Below are 21414 nucleotides of genomic sequence, written 5' to 3'. Positions count from 1 at the left end.
TTAGACCTCAAGGTCCCAACACATATATACTTCTCTCCTCCCTCTGTCAGCTCTGCCGCCCCATCTGATGCTTGTAGGGGTGAGATAAGGGAACATGAAATACAGGAAAAAAAAGACATAAAGTTGAACAGCACAGGAGTAGGCTAGCTTTACAGAGGAGAGGAGAGTGTATACAGGAGTGGCTAGATTTGAGGTCAACAGAAAATAAGCAATCAGATATTTGTATGAACATGTCTGGCAAGTGTACAGTACATGAACAAAAACAAAATCCAAATGACTTCACTGTGAGGCAACACAAGTTACCATGTTCATGACGTGTGTCTCTGTGTGTTTATCTACGAGTTTTGGATGCACATCATTAGAATGTTTGGAGGGTGCAGCTGAGTGCTGCTTGAATGTGTGTGTCTGTGTTGTTTACTGGCTCTGCTGTGCTAAATGAGGTGTTTTCCTGAAAAATGGGAAAGTTCAACAACTGTAGGATGACATAAACTATCTTGAAGAGAATTTGTATGTCTTGGATAGGTTTGTGTGTGTTATGTGTGTGTGTAGACTCCCGTGTGTGTTTTGGCAGGGTGACTGTATCCCTTTGGCACGATAATAACAGCACCCTGAGTGAAAAGGAGGGACCATGTGAAAGGAGGACATAGAGCGACAGGAGAAAAGTAAACAAATGTCACTCAGCCACTAATCACTGTGATCTGAAAAGGTCAGGCTAACTAGCCAAGCTCAGAGCCCCAGCTGACAGATCCATTGTAACCAACTGGCCAAGGGGAACAAGTGGAGCACAGAGACACCCTTCTATTAACTGGAGCAGGTCATTAGACACAAATAATTGCCTTGGTGCGTTAGTGTTCTAAGATTGAAAATCACCCTCTCTTTCACTCTGTCTCTCACATGTCTTCTCTCATACTCGAAGCACTGCAATTAAGTCCTGATATTATTTCATATTTTTTAGAATAAGAATAGATTTGCAGTAGTAATTCAGACTACTGTGCTGGCCCATGTTTTCACAACACAGCAATCATGATTCCACACACTGTATACTAAGATTTTCCTGTTAAAGGGTATTTTTAAATGAAAACTGCAAAATGTCATGGTACATGAGACTGGAATTTATAATTTATGATGCCTTACATGATTCAGTTGAATTGACTGAAATGGGATCAAATTCCTTTATGAAACAGGCAATTATGTTTCATGGTCATGGTTACTCTCAAATCCTAACCCAATGTAAAATCTTCTCAGGAGCTACCTGGGTTATTTTATTGTTTAAAATTTTCTGTCTGACTTAGCATTCGAACAGTGAAATCCAGATTTGTATTGGTAACAAAGTAAAAAGAAAAAGTTGGCCTGACACCACTGCAAAGCATTACCAACCTCCTCTGTTGAAGCATGACAGTAGATCAATACTCTGCATCAGTCTGCACACTGTATGATAAAAGCGCTTTAACTTATCTTACACTTATTGTCAGTCTGTGTATGTGCATTTTTGTGTAAGCTGGGCATGTCCACAGAGAAAATGTGAAAAGAGAAATACCACCACTGGCAAGACATTGTGCTGATCAAAACTGACACAAAAACTGAGTCCAAAATATAAAAGACAGACACATCTGTTCATGTTTTTCTCCATTCTCATTCTCTCACTCACCTCATACACTTATTGAGAATACAAAAACTCACCATCAAAGGCCTTGAACTGTCCAGTGAGTGAGGTCTGTAAGGATCGGCCAGCGTCTTTGAGAACCCCCTCCATCTCCCTGCGGCTCAGCACGGCCAGGTTGTCCTCCATGTCACTAGTGCAGCAGGTGTAACCCTGGGGACAGATGCGCAGGTGCTCCCCTAGCAGGAGGACACATGGAGAAATAGGAGGAAAAAGAAAAGGAGTACAAATAGGGATAGAGATTTAGAAGAAGTGACAAAAGGCAGAGAAAAAAAACAAGAATCATCACATTAGCATTAACAGGTCCCATCAATTCAGTCAGCACTCAACAAAACTGAGATTAATAGTTCTTTGCTTCTGTATAAAATGCTCAGCAGTGAACATGAACATGACAGGCTGAATTAGCTGCAGTGGTTGTTTTTACGGCTTTAAACCGAGCCTGTTGGCAGTCAAGGAGGCACGGCTGCATGTATTTGCCCGCCTGATTACCTAGCAAGATGTGGGAGAGCTCTGTGGCAATAGGAGCACTGGAGCAAGAGTACAGCATCAACTCCCATACAATTTTAATGAGCACTCCTGACACGCATGCCTGCGCATGCATTTGCAAAGATGTGCGTAAACACACACACACACACACACACACACACATTCAGAAGCATAAACTCAGACAACCAGGGAAGTAGAAAGCTCAGGCTTCTACATGTGAGAAATTTAAACAAAGATTTTTTCAAAGTTGTTAAAAAGCTGCAGGTGATATCAGAACAAATTATGTAAGAATAAAATTTCATCATCCACATCAATGCAACCAAGCTTGAGGTGAACAAAATTCATGTGGGTGATGTTCTTTTGCAGGTGAAGAGAAGGTATGATGCAAGGCTTTGACTTGCAATGAAAAATGTTTACATCTGACCACTTTGTGTTATGACATGTCCACAGGTTGAAGTATGTCCATTCTGATTGTGTTACCACGCCTATGAAAGCGGCTCCTAGCTGAATCTAACTGAAAACAACCTTCTCACCCAAAGGCCGTACAGTGACAAGCCTTAAGCACCAACTGCCTCTGTGCGATTCCCACCTCACAAACCATTCCTCTCCCTTTCTTCTCTTCCCTGCTTGAAGGCTCTCTGAGATCCTCTTGCATGGCCTTAAGCAGTTCTGTTACTGTGAAGCACACACAGATGCATATAATACCCAATACTCAATATACCCATTGAAATTTTCTGACCATTTGTTGTAGATAAATAAGGTCTTAATTGGAAAACAAAGTATTTTATTACTTTTGGATTTCTCAAATTTCTGCTTCTCTATCAGTATCTCTGCAAAATAAAAGAAACCACAATCCTTTTCAAACACATCTACCGTAATGTATTTCAATATCTTTGCACTTGTTCTATACTTTCTTAGACTAAAGTCTAATAATAAGTGTGATACCAAGCCTTTAGATTAGCAACAAGTCTTGAAATGTTTAATTAATATGTGTGCTCACATCACTGAGCTTTACATAGGCTGCACAAAGGCATACTATGGCAGTAAACACACATAAGTACAGGATTAATGATTTAATGTCCGTCAGGCATTAGCATGCACTTGGCAGAGCTTTAACTGAGGGCAAGTCTTTAGGCACAGTGCAGCCATTGATGCGATTGATCCTGCCATCCTTTTTATCGTCAGCGCTACTGATTTCTGTGTGCACTGGCTCAACGATTACAAGCAGGCACTTCACCTTCATTTACTGTAGTTACTGCCTGAGTTAATCAGTGTGTACCATCCCCTCCAATCCTATCTGGGATCTAAGCTGTATTTTATAGTCAATGTGTGTATGACAAGATGCATTTCACTGATAATATGTCAACCAAGTTTCTGAAACTGTCCTTTAAGTGCCTCATACAAGCCAACTCTAAAGTGGAGCAATTAACAACAATTTTTCCTCTTTCAACACCAAAGTGGAGAGCAGGAGAAGAAGGTGACACTGAGCATCTCTCAGCACCCTCTAACTGGTGACTCAAACCCACGCACCAAGGGACAGAAGTTTGGACCTGGAGAAGGGCATACATACTGTGTGCAAGTCTGTAAGATTTGAGTGTCAGTGAGAGGAAAAATCAATTGAATAAGAGGATGAGGAGGTGAAAAAAAGAGCACAAAAAATAAAAAAGAAAAAAGGAGAGAGGGTTGCATAGAAGGGCAAAAAAGAAGATTGAGAGAGGAATAGTGTACAGTTCTATCAGGGGTCAGCTGCAATCTGTCAGCCCCTGGGACAGCCATTTAAATGCCTGGACTGGTTTTAGTATGTGTGTGTGTGTTTGTATTATGGGCCTGTGGCCATTTCTTCCACTGCAATCTGCTTGCTGCCTGCCATTTGAAGGACATCTGTGTAAAGAACACAAATACACACTTAGATGCACAATACACACAAGGCTAGTAGGAGGTGTGAGGTTTCCAGATGCAGCCAGGCAGAAACGGCCTCTTCAGAGGGTCCATTTTAATATATGAAAAACAATGTGGTGATTTTTAGTATAAACACAGAGTATCTGCAGACTGGACAGACACAGGCATTCAGTTTTAAACACACACTCATAGTCCTTGACACACATCGGCTGTGCAGCAGGAAAGGTCACCTGTAACAGAGCATTTCGTTTCCAGTTGGCTAACCTAATAATTGGCTAATGTTACAAACAGAGCAGTGTCTTCCATTTGACTCAGTAAACTGGAGAGTAAGCCTCTGTGTGTGTGTGTGTGTGTGTGTGTGTGTGTGTGTGTGTGTGTGTGTGTACGTTTGTCTATTTGGCTATTTGGGCAAGTAAGCCACTGCACTCTCAATCAAAATGTAGAGGGACTGTATCTTTAAGAACCAGACATGGCTCTCTTGCTCTTACACTTACATTCTTTCATTTTCTCCCTCTCTTTATCTCTCTCTCTCTCTCTTTCTCTTTCCCACAAAGACACACTTTCAGTCTCACAGCCAGCAGATACTAGAGTAATCAGCAGAGGAGGGCAGCTCAATCTGAAGAAGGGCTGTTTTAGTGGGATGCTCCAACAGAAGCATCTACAGGGAAATAACAGAGAGGGCAGCAAATGCTAATGCTTGAAATGTCCAATTTTCTGTGCTTATAATACCAGACACATTCCATTTTCTGTACTTAGACGTAGCTAAAAAACATGTTTTCATTACATATCCCAAGACCACTCCTTTTACATTAGAGATTTACCCTTGCATTAACCAATTTCCAGCCTGCCCTCGCTATTTCCTGTCTCTATTGTTCTTGCAGTCTGAATAAACTTTGTGGAATGCATGATACACGTAACAAAAATGATCAAAATAATGATACAGTTCATGTCCCGCAAGAGAGAGAGAGAAGGTGAATTACAGAGTTTAAACTGATTGCACAGTTAATGCACAGAGATGAAACAAAACCACACATGAATGAGATCTATCAAAATTAAATGATCTATTCAAATATATTTAAATTGACAGAGTGGGTTTTCTGCATTAATCAGCCACATCCTGCGAGGCAAATCAGTACAGAGATATCAAGCCAATCATCTGGCCTCCCCTAAAATTACACACATGCCTAGATGACACCACCCACCCAAACATTAGTCTACACATGAGGGGAAAATTAGGGAAACTAACTATTCGCTATAGTCCTCCATCACTTCTTTTCTTTTGACAAACACGGCTACTAAATGGTGAGCAATTCCCTAACCATTAGCTTATCACTGTTCACCAGGGAGGAAGGGTCCTATTAAACAGCAATCTGGGAAGGCGGAATAAGGTCGGGCACACTGTGATAAAGCATGGGAGAGGCTGACAGTCAGGGGCTTTTAGAGACGGTGGGAAACACAGAGAGAGGAGAGAGCAACAGGAAATTAAGAATGACTGAAAGCCAAAGTGTCTCTGTCATTTGTCTGGGAGTCTGCAAACAAAACAGAAGAAGTCAAAATCCCGCTCTTGTCCAATTAGTTCACCATCACTGTGTGACTATTAAGTGTGTTTTTGTTTCTTTCTGATCCACAGTAACGGTAATGGGAAAAATACAAAGCTACTACAGCAATTTATTTAACTGTGGGAAGTTTTGATGCTATATTTGTTTCACCAGTTTAGAATGTGTTTACTTGTGCAGGTGTTATGCTGGCTCAGATATGTTCTCTTGAGCTGGCCCATTCAAACTATTCAGTATGTTCATGGATGATTTTGGGCATGACTCCAAATTGTGCACAGTTTACTCTGTTCTTCACTTTACTGTGGTAGAAAAATGGGCTGTAGAAATTGTTTCCTTCTTTTATTGTTGTCTGCTGTGGCTTTTTAAACACGGTGTACTCTATATTTAGTATATTTTTGTTATGACAACTGGTACCACAGTGGCACAGCATCTCACACCATTGCTTCACAGAAAAAAAGACTTCCTGAATCTTTGCATTTCTTTGTGAAGTTTTCATATTTTCCCAGGGTTACGGCTTCCTCCCACTATACAAATAGTATCAGTGACAGCTGAATAGACTGGAGACTGATGCAGCTTAATGCTGCTCTGCAAAATCGCAAAAGAGCTCAATAATCAAGATCTTTAAGTGGGCAAGTAGGCATGCAGCAAACTTTATCAAGCTGCTTCATTTATATATGCCACTATGGTAATTTTCACATTTGTGCTCTGTCAATTTACATTCTATTTGTTACGGATGTTACTGCCAGTTTTTTTACTTTTTAATTTGTACTTTGGCCAGTATGTGAAGGTGGGCACCCTCAGATTCATCACATCCTGTCGAAGGCCATGAGAGGTGGAGTCAAATACATGAATATACAAAAATACAGAACGTAGGGTTTTAAGTCAAGGTCTGAATAAGATCCATGACATTTTCACATATTTCTATTGATGAAAAAAGGGAATTAATGACTTCTGAGTGAAACAAACAAGAAATGAATTCTGGTTTTATTTTTTCAGTCTGACCCTGTTGGCACTAAAGCTTTGGAGGAGTATGCATACAGTATAAGAATTTAAGATGCATCACATGTGAACAGTTGGTAAATCTCCATACTTTTCTTCTGAAGCGCATTTGACAAAATGGCATGACTGCGACCACACTGATATGCTGACACAGATAACTGATAGCTCCTGGAAATAATTGCCATTGCATAACTGACACTGTTTCAAACCACATTGTAGAATATGTGTGTGTGTGTTTGCACGCATGCATGCGTGTGCACACAAGCTGTTAGATCTGAGAGATTAGGAGCCTAATCCAGTCATTGGTGAGAGTGTCTGTGTGTGTATGTGTCCACAGCTAGGCGGATTATTGCCAGTGCCAAGGAAAACACCCATGGAACACCAGGAATCACACACATGCGCACACACCCTCACACACACTTGAACAGTGGATTAGGGTTAAACAGATGAAAAACAACAGGGCTATTTGGCCAGAGATTGACATGTTTGATCCACCAACTGTACACACTGAAATTTCACATACCAACCAGACAAATGCTCATTATAGATAGCACTAACACTATGGTCTCTGTCTAACTGTTACCGCCCTGCATGCCTGGTTGCCGTCAGACTATCTGTCTACTTGTCCGTTATTGTCCCTCTAACTTCCACACACACAGAACAACACACAGGCGACCCGGGCTTAGACCTAGACCCTAGATGCTCACCAGCCTGGTAATGTGAGCCGAGCAGAGAGTCACATATATAGCTTCCTCGAGCCGGACGAAATGGTGGCCTCACAACACATTAATAACATATTACAACCGAGGCTGGCTGAACTTTCAGCCTGCTCTATTGCAGCCCATACACGCTAACTAGACAGCTATTCATTAACACAGGTAGCATTAGACTCATTACACACCACTCTGTGTTGTCACACTAAGCAAGTACCTCAGTCTGACTCATTTTATTGGGCTGGAAAAAGTTTGACCAACTATTCATTTTAACTACAGGAGAGAGGATGGCTAAATGGATAATGTGATAATGTAATGAGGTGGGCAGCAGGAGTAGATAAGTGAGTTCAAGTTAAATAGCCCTGGTTGTGATGAACTCAGTAGTCAGCTTGTGTTAACGAATGGGCTTGACAGAAATGGATTGAAGAGGGGAAGAAAGGTATAGTGAAGGACAGGGTGCAATGAGATGGGATTGGATTGAACAAAACAGGACAGGATACTGTATTCAGTATTTTGCCCCTACATACTGCATGTTTATGGCCACCTACATGTACAAAAGAAAGTGCGTATAATATCCTGCTGACAGTTTTTTAAATCATTACTGTCTGCTCAAGCTGATGCATCATTTAGCAGATTTTCACCATTTTCTATTCTCCTGTCTCAAAGGAAAAATACAACACTGCTAATACAATTACTTCAATAAGTCAGATTGAAACTGAAAATAAGTGTTATTCATGCCTGTGACCAAAAGGTGCATAAAATCATTATGGATCATGTCCCTGTTTCTCTGATAGTTTATATTGTTTCCCATAGCAACAGATGTGAACCAGATGCTGGAACGTCTTGAGAACAACAGTGATAGTGTCATTGTTTACAGATCAAAATGGATTAGGGATGGCAATTTCTAATGTTACACGAGAGAGAGAAAGAATGTGAGTGGGTGAGAAAGAGATAAACTAAACTAAAACTTGATTTTGTACCTCATTTTATGTGCAAGAAAATGCATTAATGAATGCTTAGCCCGGCAGCCTGTGCCTGCAACATTTGCTCTGGGTCGTATAGAACCTGTGGGATTCCAATCTTGTTGCAGCCCTCTAATGGGAGCTGTGATTTATAAGGAACATGATGGATTACAACAGGTTTTGTAATTAAGTTGCTGTAGCCCTGAGAAACATGCTTGACTGCCCACTCTGATAAGACAGGCACAGAGTGACACGCACACGCAAATGCACACAAGACACATTCGCTCTTTGTCCTGCTCCGTTTCTCTCTGTCCGACTCTCTGTTGCTCTCTCCCATTCAGACACACACAAACACACAAATCCCAGTGGCTGGTGACTAACCAAAGAGTGTGAGTGCCAGCTGCTTTAAATGGTGGTAGCAGCCTGTCCCATTCACTTAGGAGGTACAGTTGCAGTTGTCAAATACGTTGTTGTGGGGTTGGAGATTTCCAACCAGACCGCCAACTTGCCCGACTGTGTCCTGCCTTTCTCAGTGTCTTCACCACTCTTTATCCATTCCCACCATTTTTTTTCTCTTTGTGTGTTGACTGAGATTACACTGGACTGACCTGGAATGCTGGGGAATTTAATTTGCTTAGAGCTTACAAGAATAACAAATCCAACAGTATACCGTACAGACAGTACAGACACATACTGTCCTAGTTACATGCCATAACCCACCCTTCTCTTGCCGGTTAGAGACATGCCTTGACTTGAGCTTGTCTGTGTTGACTTACTTACTGAATCTCAGTGTGTGTGTTTGCAAAAAATGAGGGAGGCAAGCAATGGGAAAAGTCAGTGAAAAAGTTACTCTGAAGAAAATTACCCCGTTGATGTGTATCTGAATCATATCTAAGACATAGTGTATCATAGGCCATCTCAAAATTAAAGAGGGTAACTACAGGGTACAGAAGGGTGACCTCCTTTCCGTGTCTGAAGGAATGTGTGTGTTGTGTTGTGTGTGGGTAAGTCTTCAACTGAAGATCTAGCAAGGGTCTTTGACAGGAAGTGTCAACAGTTCATCAGACAGAGCATCCTGTCACATGATGCAGACGAAAGAAGACTGATGCTTCTGCCTCCTGTGTAACTGCACTTGATGAAGTCTTGAAGCCTCACAAAAATTCTTTGAGATTAGGGAGGAATAACAGATGCTCTTTTCACACAAGAAACTGGTGACATTGCTGGCTTTAAACAACCATAAAGCAGTGTCAGACTTTTTGACACTGACAGTTTCTCAGACGAGAAGAGTTCTGGCTTCTTGCAGAGACTGTTCAGAGTGGATTTGGTTGCAACACAGCAGGAGGAAGTATTTGGAAAATAGTGACATCAAGGAAGAAAACCATTACCAGTTCCTGAGTTTGCCTCATTGATTAATTTATTTTGATGACACCTAACCATTTCATTGTTTAAGCATGAAAAATAAGGGCAACTTGGGTGATGTTCAGTTGATCTTTAAAGCTGTATTAACTAATATTTTTTATATTAACCCCAGATCAAATGTCTGTGTGCAATGGGAAAGGGGTTGTTAGAAGAGGGTCAAAAACTGTTAAATGGAGCTGTAAATAAGCAGACATGTTTGTCATACCAAAAAGGTGATAATATGGTGTTTACAGCTTGTTCAGATGCCCCCAAGAAAAAAAAAAAAAAAAAAAAAAATCAAATAATGCAGTTTAAGGAAAAAAGTCTTTAAAAATATGCTTGATTTAGTATATTTACAATGTTTACCACTACTTACTATATTTATTTGACTTACTATACAGAGCAATGTTTGTGATAAAACGCTGCAGATTATTTTTCAAGAATAACACTGACAGGTAAAATTGCCACTACATCTAACTGCATGTGTGAAAGAGGCAAAGAAAGAGATTGTTTGTACAGTATATTGTATATGTGCCTGTGCCTGTGTGCAGGTATCTGAGCTTCTGTGTGTGAGGAAGAGCTCATGCTTTGACTCCTATACACTTGCAAGCTTCCCTTTGCGGCAGGCCTGTCTCCTGATGGTGAAAGAACAAACAAAGCAGCCGGTTCCCCTCTGCTCGGTGCTGCTCAGAAGTGGAGAGGCTGACAGATAGAAGCTGACCTGCTGTTGTCAGGGCCTGTCAAAGCAACAAGAGCTAGAACACTTTCAGCCAGGACTGAGTCAGAGACATAGACACAGAGGGTGGTGGGGAATGCAGCTGAGAGAGATGTACACGGGAGCAAATGGGAAGGTGAGCACATAAAAGAGCTGGGGCGATGTGAAAGAGAAAGCCGAGAGGATGAGAAGTTTTCACAAAGGAACCAGAGATACACTAAGAGAGACAGAGTGAACAAAAGCTAGGAAAAGTCAGAAAGGGGAGAATTATTGCCAGCTGGCTTTCAACTGCCAATTACTGTTATTAAAAGTTAATCCAAAAATTTAGTTAATCAACTAACCATGCACTTAATGAAATTAATAATAGTAGAATAGTACCCAAAACACACCAAGCAAAGGTGTTATACTAAAACCTAACAGAGAGGATTAAGCAAATGTCTGTGAAGCTTTCACACGTTCAGTATTCTTTCCTAAAAATTACTAAAATAACTGGAATTGCAATTTAAATATACTCTGACAAATGACCACCTAATCTTCTCAGCAGTATATCACAAGGCAGTTGCAGGCACAGCTGTTACTTGCCAAGACCTCTGACCCTCTCAAGCTCACCTCTTTGTTTTCACCCTCTTTTCCATGTTATGAGCTCTTGAAAGTGCACAATATCCAGAGCAGTGCATTTTGTGCATTGCACAAAATCACATTCTTATCTCTGAATTTCATAAGTTACATCCATTGAAATATGAGTGAAAGATTCACCGTTAGTGTAGTGTAATTATTCCTTTGTAAACACCTAATGCATACCGCTACATAAAAATAATCATAATCATAATCATAATAATCATAATCAAACCACTTAGCCCTCATGCATTTACATTCTGCAAGCTTAGATTTATGATTCCAGTTTCCACTCCACAGAAAGAATGAAAAGTCTATTCTCTCACTCATTCTTTGTATGCGAATGAATAGACGCAAAAGACATATATGATGGAAGTCCTGAATGTAATTCTACTATTTAATCTCTCTCTTTTCTCTCTGCTGTCACAGTACAAAGGCCTTCACAAAAAGCCATCAATCATCAGCTTTTGACCTACAAGCACACGCCCCCGCCACTCCCCATTCAGCTGGTTGTCGAATCCTCAATTAGATCTTCTTTAATCCCCAATAATGAGTCAGAGAAGTATTGAATGCTGGGTGATCTGATTATAGATCAATGCTTGGAGAAAATATGACTGATGCTCTCTGCCTCAGTCATCAGATCAAAGCACAGACAAGCCTCTCAGTCCTTTCCTTAGTTCACTCATTCTCCCCCCCCTTTTCCTTCCTTCGCCTCTGGCTGGGAATCTGGCCAGGGAATCTGGGCTTCCAAAGAGCAGATCCACACATGCCCAGATCCTCAAACACTGGCATTTTTTATTTATGGCTGAGGCCAGACAACAATCTTTACCTTTAGGGGTTTTCTCTTATCTGCATCAATTTATGATTTGTCTACACTCACTATAAATCAAGATAAATAGTATCATCATCTGTCATTTGCTGACATTACTGGTTTGATGGGATTTAAATTGCACATCTTATTGGTTAGAGAGGCTGCTTCTATGTACACTCACAGTGTTTAAGCATTTTCATAAAATAAACAATTAACCTCAGGTCTGATTAATCAACAAAACACCACCAGCACTTTAATCAGTGAATCAAAAGACAGAGCTGTGTATTCAAGTGTGTGTGTGTGTCCCTGTTAACTGACAACCAGATGCATTATGACGATAGCTGTGGGCCTCCATGATTGTTCTCAAACGATCGCTCGTAATCAGTCTCATAACCAGTGAGTCATATTAAAAGCTTGATCTGAAAGAGGGCCTGACATGGGAACTAACGCTTTACAAGGAAAGCCCTGTTTTGGTGATGTTGTGTGTGCATGGCGTGCGTGCCAAGCTGTCTATTTTGAAGTCAAGTCAGGACAGGCTAGCACTTCAGGCCTCTCTTAGTCACTGTGAGTCAGTAAAATGTCTTGACAACAGACAGATAGACATGGGAAACTGACAGCCAGGCAGACAGACTGAAAGGCAAACAAACAGAAACAAGAAAGTCACATGGCAAATGGGCAGCAAGACAACATAGTAGAAGACGTTTTCTTGATATAGACAGACAGATAGGTAGACAGCAAAGAAAGACAATGGGGGAAGATGTCAACACCTACACAAACCACTGGAAAGCAACAGCTCTTTAAAGACAAAGATGAAGTTGCTTAGGGGATGTCAGGAAGTATTAAGTCTGTGGTCTCTGCTTTCCTTCTCGCCTCACAACCAGCCTGTTCTATCAACAAACCACAATGATGCTTCATGAAACAGCACAGAGCACCATTCGCCACAGTAGCTTGTTTCAGAAACCAGTCCACCAAATCATTGTTCTGTGTAGGCCACCATCTCTGATGTCACACACGTCTCCTGCCTGATACAAAGCAGTGCGGGCCTTGACCATTTACACATAATGACTGACGAACCACAACCCCCAGCTGTGCCTGTGCTTGTTGTGGAAAAACAGGACATTTTGGGAAGCTGAGTCACCTGACCTTCAGGATGTTAGTGGTGCGCCGAGAAATGAAGTAAAGATCTGTGTTTAGTTTAGTTAAGTTTAGACAAAGCAATTCATTATACATAATATTTACATGACTGCCAGTTTCACAGACACAGTTTTATACCACACAGTGAATTTTTGTAATTTGGTTGCACACCAGCATTGAAAAACACCTTATTAAAATTATACAGATAATGATTACAAATCTGTCTAGCAAATCTTTTACTCGGTGTTACCACAATATATACATCTTTCCTCCATAACCCTGTCAAATAACCATTTCTTGATTGTTTGGTTGAGAGTACGGTGGCTACAAGCTTATTTAAAAAAAGACAGTAAATTCAAAACTTGCAACCCAGGTAGTGACATTTGACCTTGATTAGTTTCATATCCAAAACTCAAGGTACAAAAACTGGCAGTGGTCCATCTAGTTCTACACTTGAGTTGTTATGTTAAGCAAATAGCTTTCCAAAACATGATTTATGCATTACTTATGCATTAAGCAGTAGATCTCAAATTAAATGTACAAGTGTACATTGGACTGCTACTTGTTTCTTGCTGTATGACTGCAGGGTAGACTTAATTGTAAGTTGTTGTAATTCAGAGGTTTATGTTTTTTTGGTTTGTTTTTTTTTTAAAGTTTTTTGAGTGCATGCATGCAATAAGCTAGGCCTACTGACCATCTTAAAATAAAAGTTGTGCAGTGGTGCATGTATAGAAATGAAAAAAAAAAAAAAAAAGAAAATACAAAATTAAGATAACCGAGTCTAAAGTGATTCAAAGTTCATATAAAAGTGAAGTGTCGTGAAGTGTTCTTCATGGTAACAAAGATCCAGCAGTGACAGAACACTGTATCCTCTCCACTGTTCTCCTTGTACACAGCTGTGCATAATTACTGGCAAGAATAAATGATCTTCTGTTATCACTGTGGGAAAAATCTAAGACTGTACTGTGCATTCTGTACTATTTACAGGTTAAATTAAACATTAAATTGAACATTAAAAAAAATGTCAAAACAGTGATATACTGTATATGACCATGCATGCATAAAATATACCAATATAAAATTAATAGAGCAGATGGCCTAAACGTTAAAACAAAGCAAACCCAGAATTATGTGAAATGTTGACTACACTGGCTGCAGTGCACAGAAGTATTGGTTTTAGTGTCCAGTAGCTCTGCTTGCTGGACTTGATGGCCTTCTTACAAATGGTTTCATGGTGGCGTAATAATCTTTGACTGGAACCAACAATAAAGGCCTTTCCTGGAAGAAGGTCCATTTAGACTAGGTCAGACAGGACCACTTGATCTCTGTCAAACAAGGAGATAAAAAAACGCATAAAAAAGACGTTCACACATTCCACTGCTGATAACCAAAACTCCAAATAATACTGAATTTGTCATGGGTTAGCACTTGTTAGCGTGACAATGCAAGGCTGACTGGTCACACAATGACCCTTCAAGCACTGGAACAAGCTTAATGATGTAAAAAATCATTAGTTCTCTCACTGCTGACAGGGACAGTGGACAGTTTATGTGTAGTTTGAGAATTTATGTTCCTGCGCAGCACAATCCAAGCATTTTTCACAGACAGATCAGCGCGAACCACAGCAAATTACTCTTCACCATAGCTGTAAGGGGAATTACATCCAGAAGGGCTTGGAAGTGATGTGCAACTCTGATTGTAAAAGGTCAGACTAGAATGTAACATTCAGAGGAAAGGCAAAAGATGCATTACACTCCAAGGACTGAATGATTTACTTTTTCAACAGAATATTTAAATAGTGTGGGGAAAGTTGCTGAGAACCACAGATCAGGGGTGCGTGTCCATTACATATTACAGAAATATTAATGTTATTTGGCTATAATCTAAATGATACAGAAGAACACTTATTTCCCTTGACAGAGACACAGAGCTGCTCTGGTGTTAAGATTTTCCCAGACAGCCCTTTAGGCCTTTAGAATTCAAAATCTTGGCATATTGCCCATGTGGGAGCAGCTTTATTACAGCTCTCTGACAGGTAAATGCACAAGATGTGTAAAGGAATGTTTGTGTCTTTCACTCGGTACGCCTCTGTCTAATCCCCCTTTCAGTCCAGGCCTGAAAGAGGGCTTTTCATAGGTTCCCCTTTGAAAAAGGAAAACCTAAATGCTTGTCAAATCTGCACTCCTGAACTTGGAAGTGTAGCAGTTCTTTGCTTCTTTGCTTCCTCTCGTCCTCCTTTCCGTCTGCCTCTGTCATTCCCTTCTTCCCTTCACTCACTTGCGCTGTCATATGCTCTATTAATGTTTTTCCTCTCTGAGCTCTTGTGCCTGTTGACTTCAAAGTTTCAGATGTTTTCCGTGTCGCTTGTCATGATTGATTCTTGGGTTTCTGTCTAGCTATACTTTAAATGTGGAGCTTGAAACTCCATATTTCACTTCGTTTTCTTTAGCCCTACATTTTGTGGAAGTCTTTTATCAGTTTTACAAACATCTCTGAAACATGTCTGTTTTCTTTTTTTAGTTCCTTTTTTTTTATAAGCCCTATCTCTCTTTTATTTTTACCCCCCATTTTTGTTATGAGCTGCCAAGGCTTTCCCACCTGCAGTGTGAAAGCTGAGTGACTAGTTTCTGTCTACAGATAAGATATGTGGCCTGTTGAGAAACATGGTGCTTCAGCATCCAAAAAGTTGTTATAATGCTCCTCCGATGGTGGTCATGCACTTGCACCAGTGCTGCTTTTTTCAGCCATGTATATTGACCCATGTAAGCACTGGTGTCATATTAACTGACAGATGATTTCAGCAAGAAAGGGTCAAATTTAAAGAACAAGGGACTCTTCTCTCATTTCATCTTATCTTGCCAACACTTTAAATTAAATGTTGTTCTCTGTCGCGCTGTTAAACATTAAAAAAAGATATGTACTTCCCCTGAGCAATTGTAATGCACCAGTATGAGCGGGACTAAGATTCTCCACTGTCCTCCCTCACTGGAAACAGTCATTAGAAAGAGCTGGCCTGTGCTGAAAGGCTAGATGGTTATCCTCCCAGAGCGAGATGAAGGCAGAGGAGAAGGAGGGAGAGAGAGCTAAGAGGGAGGCCACAGGGAGACAGATAGGGCACTGGCTTTGGCTGAAAGGGTAGATGGTTATCCCTCTAACCAGGGAGGGAGGGAGGAGGAGAGCTTGAGAGCAGAAAAGAGAATTTACAGACAGGGTATGAGGGAAGAAAGGGAGAGAGAGAGAGGAGAGAGGGAGGCAGTAAGAAAGAATGTGTGGGGACTGAAGGGCTCTGTGGTTATCTACAGTATCTCATTCAAAAACAGGCACAGGGAGGCATGGAGTTGGCACCATGACTGCACTACCACCAGGCTAATGGCACAGGTGGACATGAGCTACTACAGAGCTTCAGGTTCATTTTCATTCTCAATTTTGGCCATATAACCATAATAATTTGTTTTCACATTTTGCAAATACGCTTATTTGCTTTCTTGCCTGAGAGTCAAATGTGAAGATTAATATGATTCTCAAGTCTGTACAGTAAAATTACAGCTGCTGTCAGTAGCCTTAGCTTAGCATATCACAACAGACTGAAAGAGTGATACAGCTTGCCTGGCAATGTAATATTTTGTTTGTTTATTCCATACAGAAACTGAAATGTCAGAAATAAGTTGTTACGGCAGCCTCACAGTGATGACAAGCCCCCAAGAAGTGGCAAGAAATACACCCAAATAATCTGTCTGTCTGGGTGATGAGCCAAGATTACAGTTAAGCTAAGATAACCAGCTTCTGATGGTACCTTCTTGGCATGTAGATAAGAGAGCATTATCAATCAAATGTAGAACAGGAGAAGAAATATTCAACTAAATACAGGGGTGCTAAACTATTTACAGCATTGTAAACTTCTAAAAGAGAAAATATGCAAAGTGCAAAGATGTTAATATGGGTTTAATGTGCTCTCTTTTACTTATTTTGGTTAAAACTCTGGTAGCTTACTGAGTTCTTAGTCCGGTTAAAATTAATTAATATTCAATGTACCTGCTACGTTTGAGTACATTTGACATATTACTCTCATTGAAGTCCTTATTAAAAATAATTTTTCTCTCAAAATTATTGTCCACCATATAATTCACAAGGAATGCAGTCCATTGTACTGCACCTCCTCCTGCAGGATAGCTTTCTACCACCTGCTCTTCCCCCTCCTCCTCATCCAGCTGTGAGAAGGTGTTATGAATGCTCTAAAGACCGTTGGACTCCAGTGTATGGGTTGAAGCCAGCGCTCGGCTGACATCATGTTGCCTATGCCTGCATCACAGCCACCTACAAAGCCCAGCATTGTGTGGCCCAGCCCATGCCCTCCGCCCACACCCGTCACACCACCCAGATCCCGCTGCTCTGGCAGCACTTTTAATTAACTTCAAATCTGTCAGCTACCACTGAGCTACGCCAAAGCAGACATGTCAGATCATGCCCCATTTGATCTTTTAGGGGATTTTTTCACAAAATTAAAAGAGAAAAAGGCCAACACAAAAACTAGCACATATTTGCCCAAATAGACTTCACAAGAATGGGCTCCACTTTCATCTATGCACACCTTTGTGCAATTATACAACAGGTGTGTGTGCATGTTTGTGTGTCCATGCTCCTGATGTATTGTGTACAGTAGGTTTCTGATCTACATTAAATGAGAAATGTGTCTGACATAAACTCAAACTCAAAGGAAGAAAAGGCCAAAATGTAAACACATTTTTTCAACTACTCATGATTTTAATCTGTCTAAATGTTACCTTTTGTGTTATTTCTTATGCATAAAAAACACATATGGAGTATGTTTATAGACAAACACTGCAAAAAGATACAGAAATCAAAGGATGACTGGAATTCTGTGTTGGAGATATACAAGCTTCAGTTCTAATCTGCTATGACAGATTTGGGGAGTGATGACTATGTTTAACCAGTGTAGAGGAAATATAATATATATACTTTTTGCTCTTTTAATGCAGCTAAAAGTGAAGGTAAACCTGTAATATTAACCTTCCTATATAAAGTTATTTTTATTGCCCCTGTCCCTGAAGGTGAAAATACAATAAAGTGAGCTTGGAAAAATGACCTTTTCCTCTAATTACCTGTGTCTTTGGCTTTGCTAATCACAAGCAAGGTCGACATTTAAGCCACAAGCAGAAAATGAGGGTGAAAGGAGAACTTCACTTTAACTGAAAGAGAAACACTGGGTATCTCACAGCTGGCTGAGCACTGTTGTCACAAAAAAATACCAGGGCATAAAGAGATGGTTTCTTTTCACCTGCAGTATTAAAAAAAAGGGGGAAAAAAGAAGAGAGAGGGGAGAGAGATGGGGTGTTTCTTTTGCAGCAGAGCAGCATTGCTTCAGAGAGTAGGAATACTGAACATCAAAGCCTGCTTTGGGCTAGAAATAGGGGAAGAGAAAAGAGGAGGGTGGAGAGGCGGCAAGAATTTACAGTCAGTGGTCCCTACCGAGAATCCTTCCTGGAGAAAGAAAAAAGACAGGGACTGCGTGAAAGAGAAATGTTAAAAAGCGGGCTGAAGAAAGAGAGGGTCCTTTTACTTCAGAGAAAGGAACATGAACTTGACAGTCTTATTAAGGAGGTTGTCTCCAGACAGCACGATAGGTTCCCTTTACAGACTACAATAATGACTACAGGGGTAGTCGCCAGTTAACTGCCAGGGCAGATGTCTGTATCACCAGATACTGCTGCACTGCACAGCCACAACCCCCTTACAAGTGCTACAGGCTGGTTTAACTACAAGGACAGGCCTGCTCATAAAAGTAGATATCTTTTCATCGTTGTTCCACACAGTAACAACATACAGACCACAGAAACACCTAGAGGTGCAATAAAAATCCTAAACCGTGACAGATTCTGTTTGCTAAACAAGGCAGAGACAATATAATTCTGACAAGAAGACAGATGCGGATCTCCACAAGGACACGCGGAAGCACATCATGATTGGCCTTGAATTACATCCATCCATTTCCTCTTTCCCGACTTGAAAAATTTAATTAAAACCTCACTACTGCCGAGTGAAAAGATCATTTCACTTTGGGTGGGCTTTGAAGCAGTATAGGTGACAATTAGCCATCTGAGCCTGCTGGTGTGTTTCACTGCAGGACTGGGTTCAGATTCACAGGGATGCTGGGAGACCAGGGTTGCGTTTGTGGACATACTGTACCATTCCCAGGGAACTCAATTAGAAGAGATAGGGATCTAATCCATGAGTAAACAGTGAATAATCAGAAAAGAGCTGCAGTTTCCTTGGTTTTATTTTTTCTTCTTGCTTTGTTTATCTGTCATTTGCCACCTCAGCTACTGTGGGGAGGAAATCTTGAGGAGGATATTCTACTTCTTGACTAGAATCAACAGAATTAGAAACCAAGATCTTAAATGTATAATAGAATAGATCTTTACTGCCATTGTTTTCAAGACAGTAAAACACCATTTAGCAGCTCTTGGATTGACAGCAAAGATTAAAAAAATAAGATAACCAGAAAGAAAATAGAGATTAAATAAAATTAAATAAAATAGAATTGAAAAACACAATAGAAATAAATATTATGTCAGAATGACTTGCATTGCTGATGCCTTAACTTAATACTGTCACTATAATTATACAATTTTTTACACTAATCTAGAGATTAAATGTTGTTAGAACTTGTTCTGATTCTATAACATAGACTGATTAAGATGCTGATTTAATGATCACGGGGAGGCAGTAAAAAACAAACAAGAGCAACAGGTTTAGTACTGAATTTCCTAAGAGAATAGGTTAGCAAGTACTCCCTTGTTTTATTATTCAGTTCATTTAATCTCACCAAGATCAAAATCTTGAAATGATTACAAAAGCAAAAGACGGCAGAATGAAAGTAACACACATAAAAAAAAAAGTTGCAAAATTGTTATTTCACTTTGATAAGCTGCCCTTACTAAGTCCAGAATTTATGTATGGAGCATATGGAAATTTGCTTTCTGCACCATGACTGAGAGTTTAGAGGTAAAAAGTGAGAGAAATGAGAGAAACAACCTCTACTATCATTTGTGGAAAATAAAAGAACGTACACAAAACTCAGGAAAGAACCTCTCATTATTTAGACTGAAGTGTTTAATGTTGAAAGAAAAGCATCAGTATTATATTTCCCAACACCAGAGTCAGCTGTGTTTGCTACTTTTTTCGTTCTTAGCATCAAAATTACTCATTGCATTTAATTAAACCATACAAATGCATAAAAAGATTGTTGTATACATTTCTGTTGGGCATTGATCAAAAAATACCTCTGCTTTGGAACAATTAGTGAAACACAATTGAGCAAAGAACATTTAGTGCTTGGGGATGCTGTGTCTAAATGCAAAATGCATTTCACTTTGGTAATAATAAGATACTTGGGAGAACATTATAACTTCCAAAATGATTGGTTTGAAACTGCAAGACTTCTTTTATTCTCCCATCTTTTTTTTTTTTTTTTTGCAAAAATGATGGACATTAACAGTATACTAAAGGCCCATGACAATAGGTAGAAATAAAATAATAATCACCTAACAATAAAAGTGTGAGATGGTCTATGAAAAAGAGTATTTATAGCAGTGTAATGGTGCATTAGGCAGTGTGTTCTCAAGAGAGAAGGGGCCTGGCTACCATTTGCAAAACGGGTGATGTGGGAGGTGGGGGGTTTGAAAAGTTAAAGATGCTTCTGACGACCGCTGCATTTAGATACAGAGAAGCTGGTAGGCCACCTCTCTCTCAACCAGGCATGGAAGCCTGGTTGAGAGAGAGCCAAACTGAGAGAGTAAAAGGCTTTTAGAGAAGTTAACAATATGGTGAAAGCATGTCGCAGGGGAACATTGCAGCATGACAGTGAATGCACCTCATCTGAAGACTGGAGTGGTTTTCAATCACAATGGAGCAATGTCCTTGGAAGGTTATTGGAGATACGTACATTAGCTTCCATTCAAGTTATACAGCCTTTCTATGGTACTTTAGAAAAAGCATAAAGTACTTCAAACTATTAGTCATACCAGATATAGTTCACACAGTCACACATTTGTCAGCATGTAGAGTCCGTGTGTGCAGCCAGCATACACATGTGATACAGCACACTGCCAGGAAGGCACAACATGGTTGTTATTTATTCACTAATGCCTCGACCTCAGCATTCCAGGTAAAACATCAACATTTCTGGTTTGTGGATTAACAGCATACCATGCCTAACATGGCAATATTTGTTTCACTTCTTTAATATTGTTAAACAAAAAACAGTTGCACATTATCCATGGCTATGGCTCTGCAGTGCATAATCCACAATACACACATATAAAAGTGAAGCACACAAATGGTGAAAAATCTAAAAGTACTTATTTTAAAATGGCATGAAATGGAGAAAAGCAAGCATATCTTCAAGTTTGAGAACCTGTCAGCAAATATTTGATATTTTTAATTTTG

The 21414-nt window shown here is 40.1% G+C and overlaps 1 protein-coding gene across 3 annotated transcripts in view; it reads right to left on the bottom strand.

The window, feature by feature from the left end:
* gpc1b (glypican 1b) overlaps nt 1-21414 on the bottom strand; it is a 66094-nt gene that overhangs the window by 23945 nt on the left and 20735 nt on the right. For all 3 annotated transcript variants that reach the window (XM_018676748.2, XM_051070046.1, XM_051070045.1), the window contains one exon: nt 1681-1839. In XM_018676748.2, the coding sequence (XP_018532264.1) occupies nt 1681-1839 (159 nt within the window). The remainder of the gene's footprint in view (nt 1-1680; nt 1840-21414) is intronic.

Source organism: Lates calcarifer, linkage group LG4 (genome assembly GCF_001640805.2).
Source record: "Lates calcarifer isolate ASB-BC8 linkage group LG4, TLL_Latcal_v3, whole genome shotgun sequence".
In the NCBI taxonomy this organism is placed as follows: Eukaryota; Metazoa; Chordata; class Actinopteri; family Centropomidae; genus Lates; species Lates calcarifer.
This window is presented reverse-complemented; position numbering and strand designations above follow the sequence as displayed.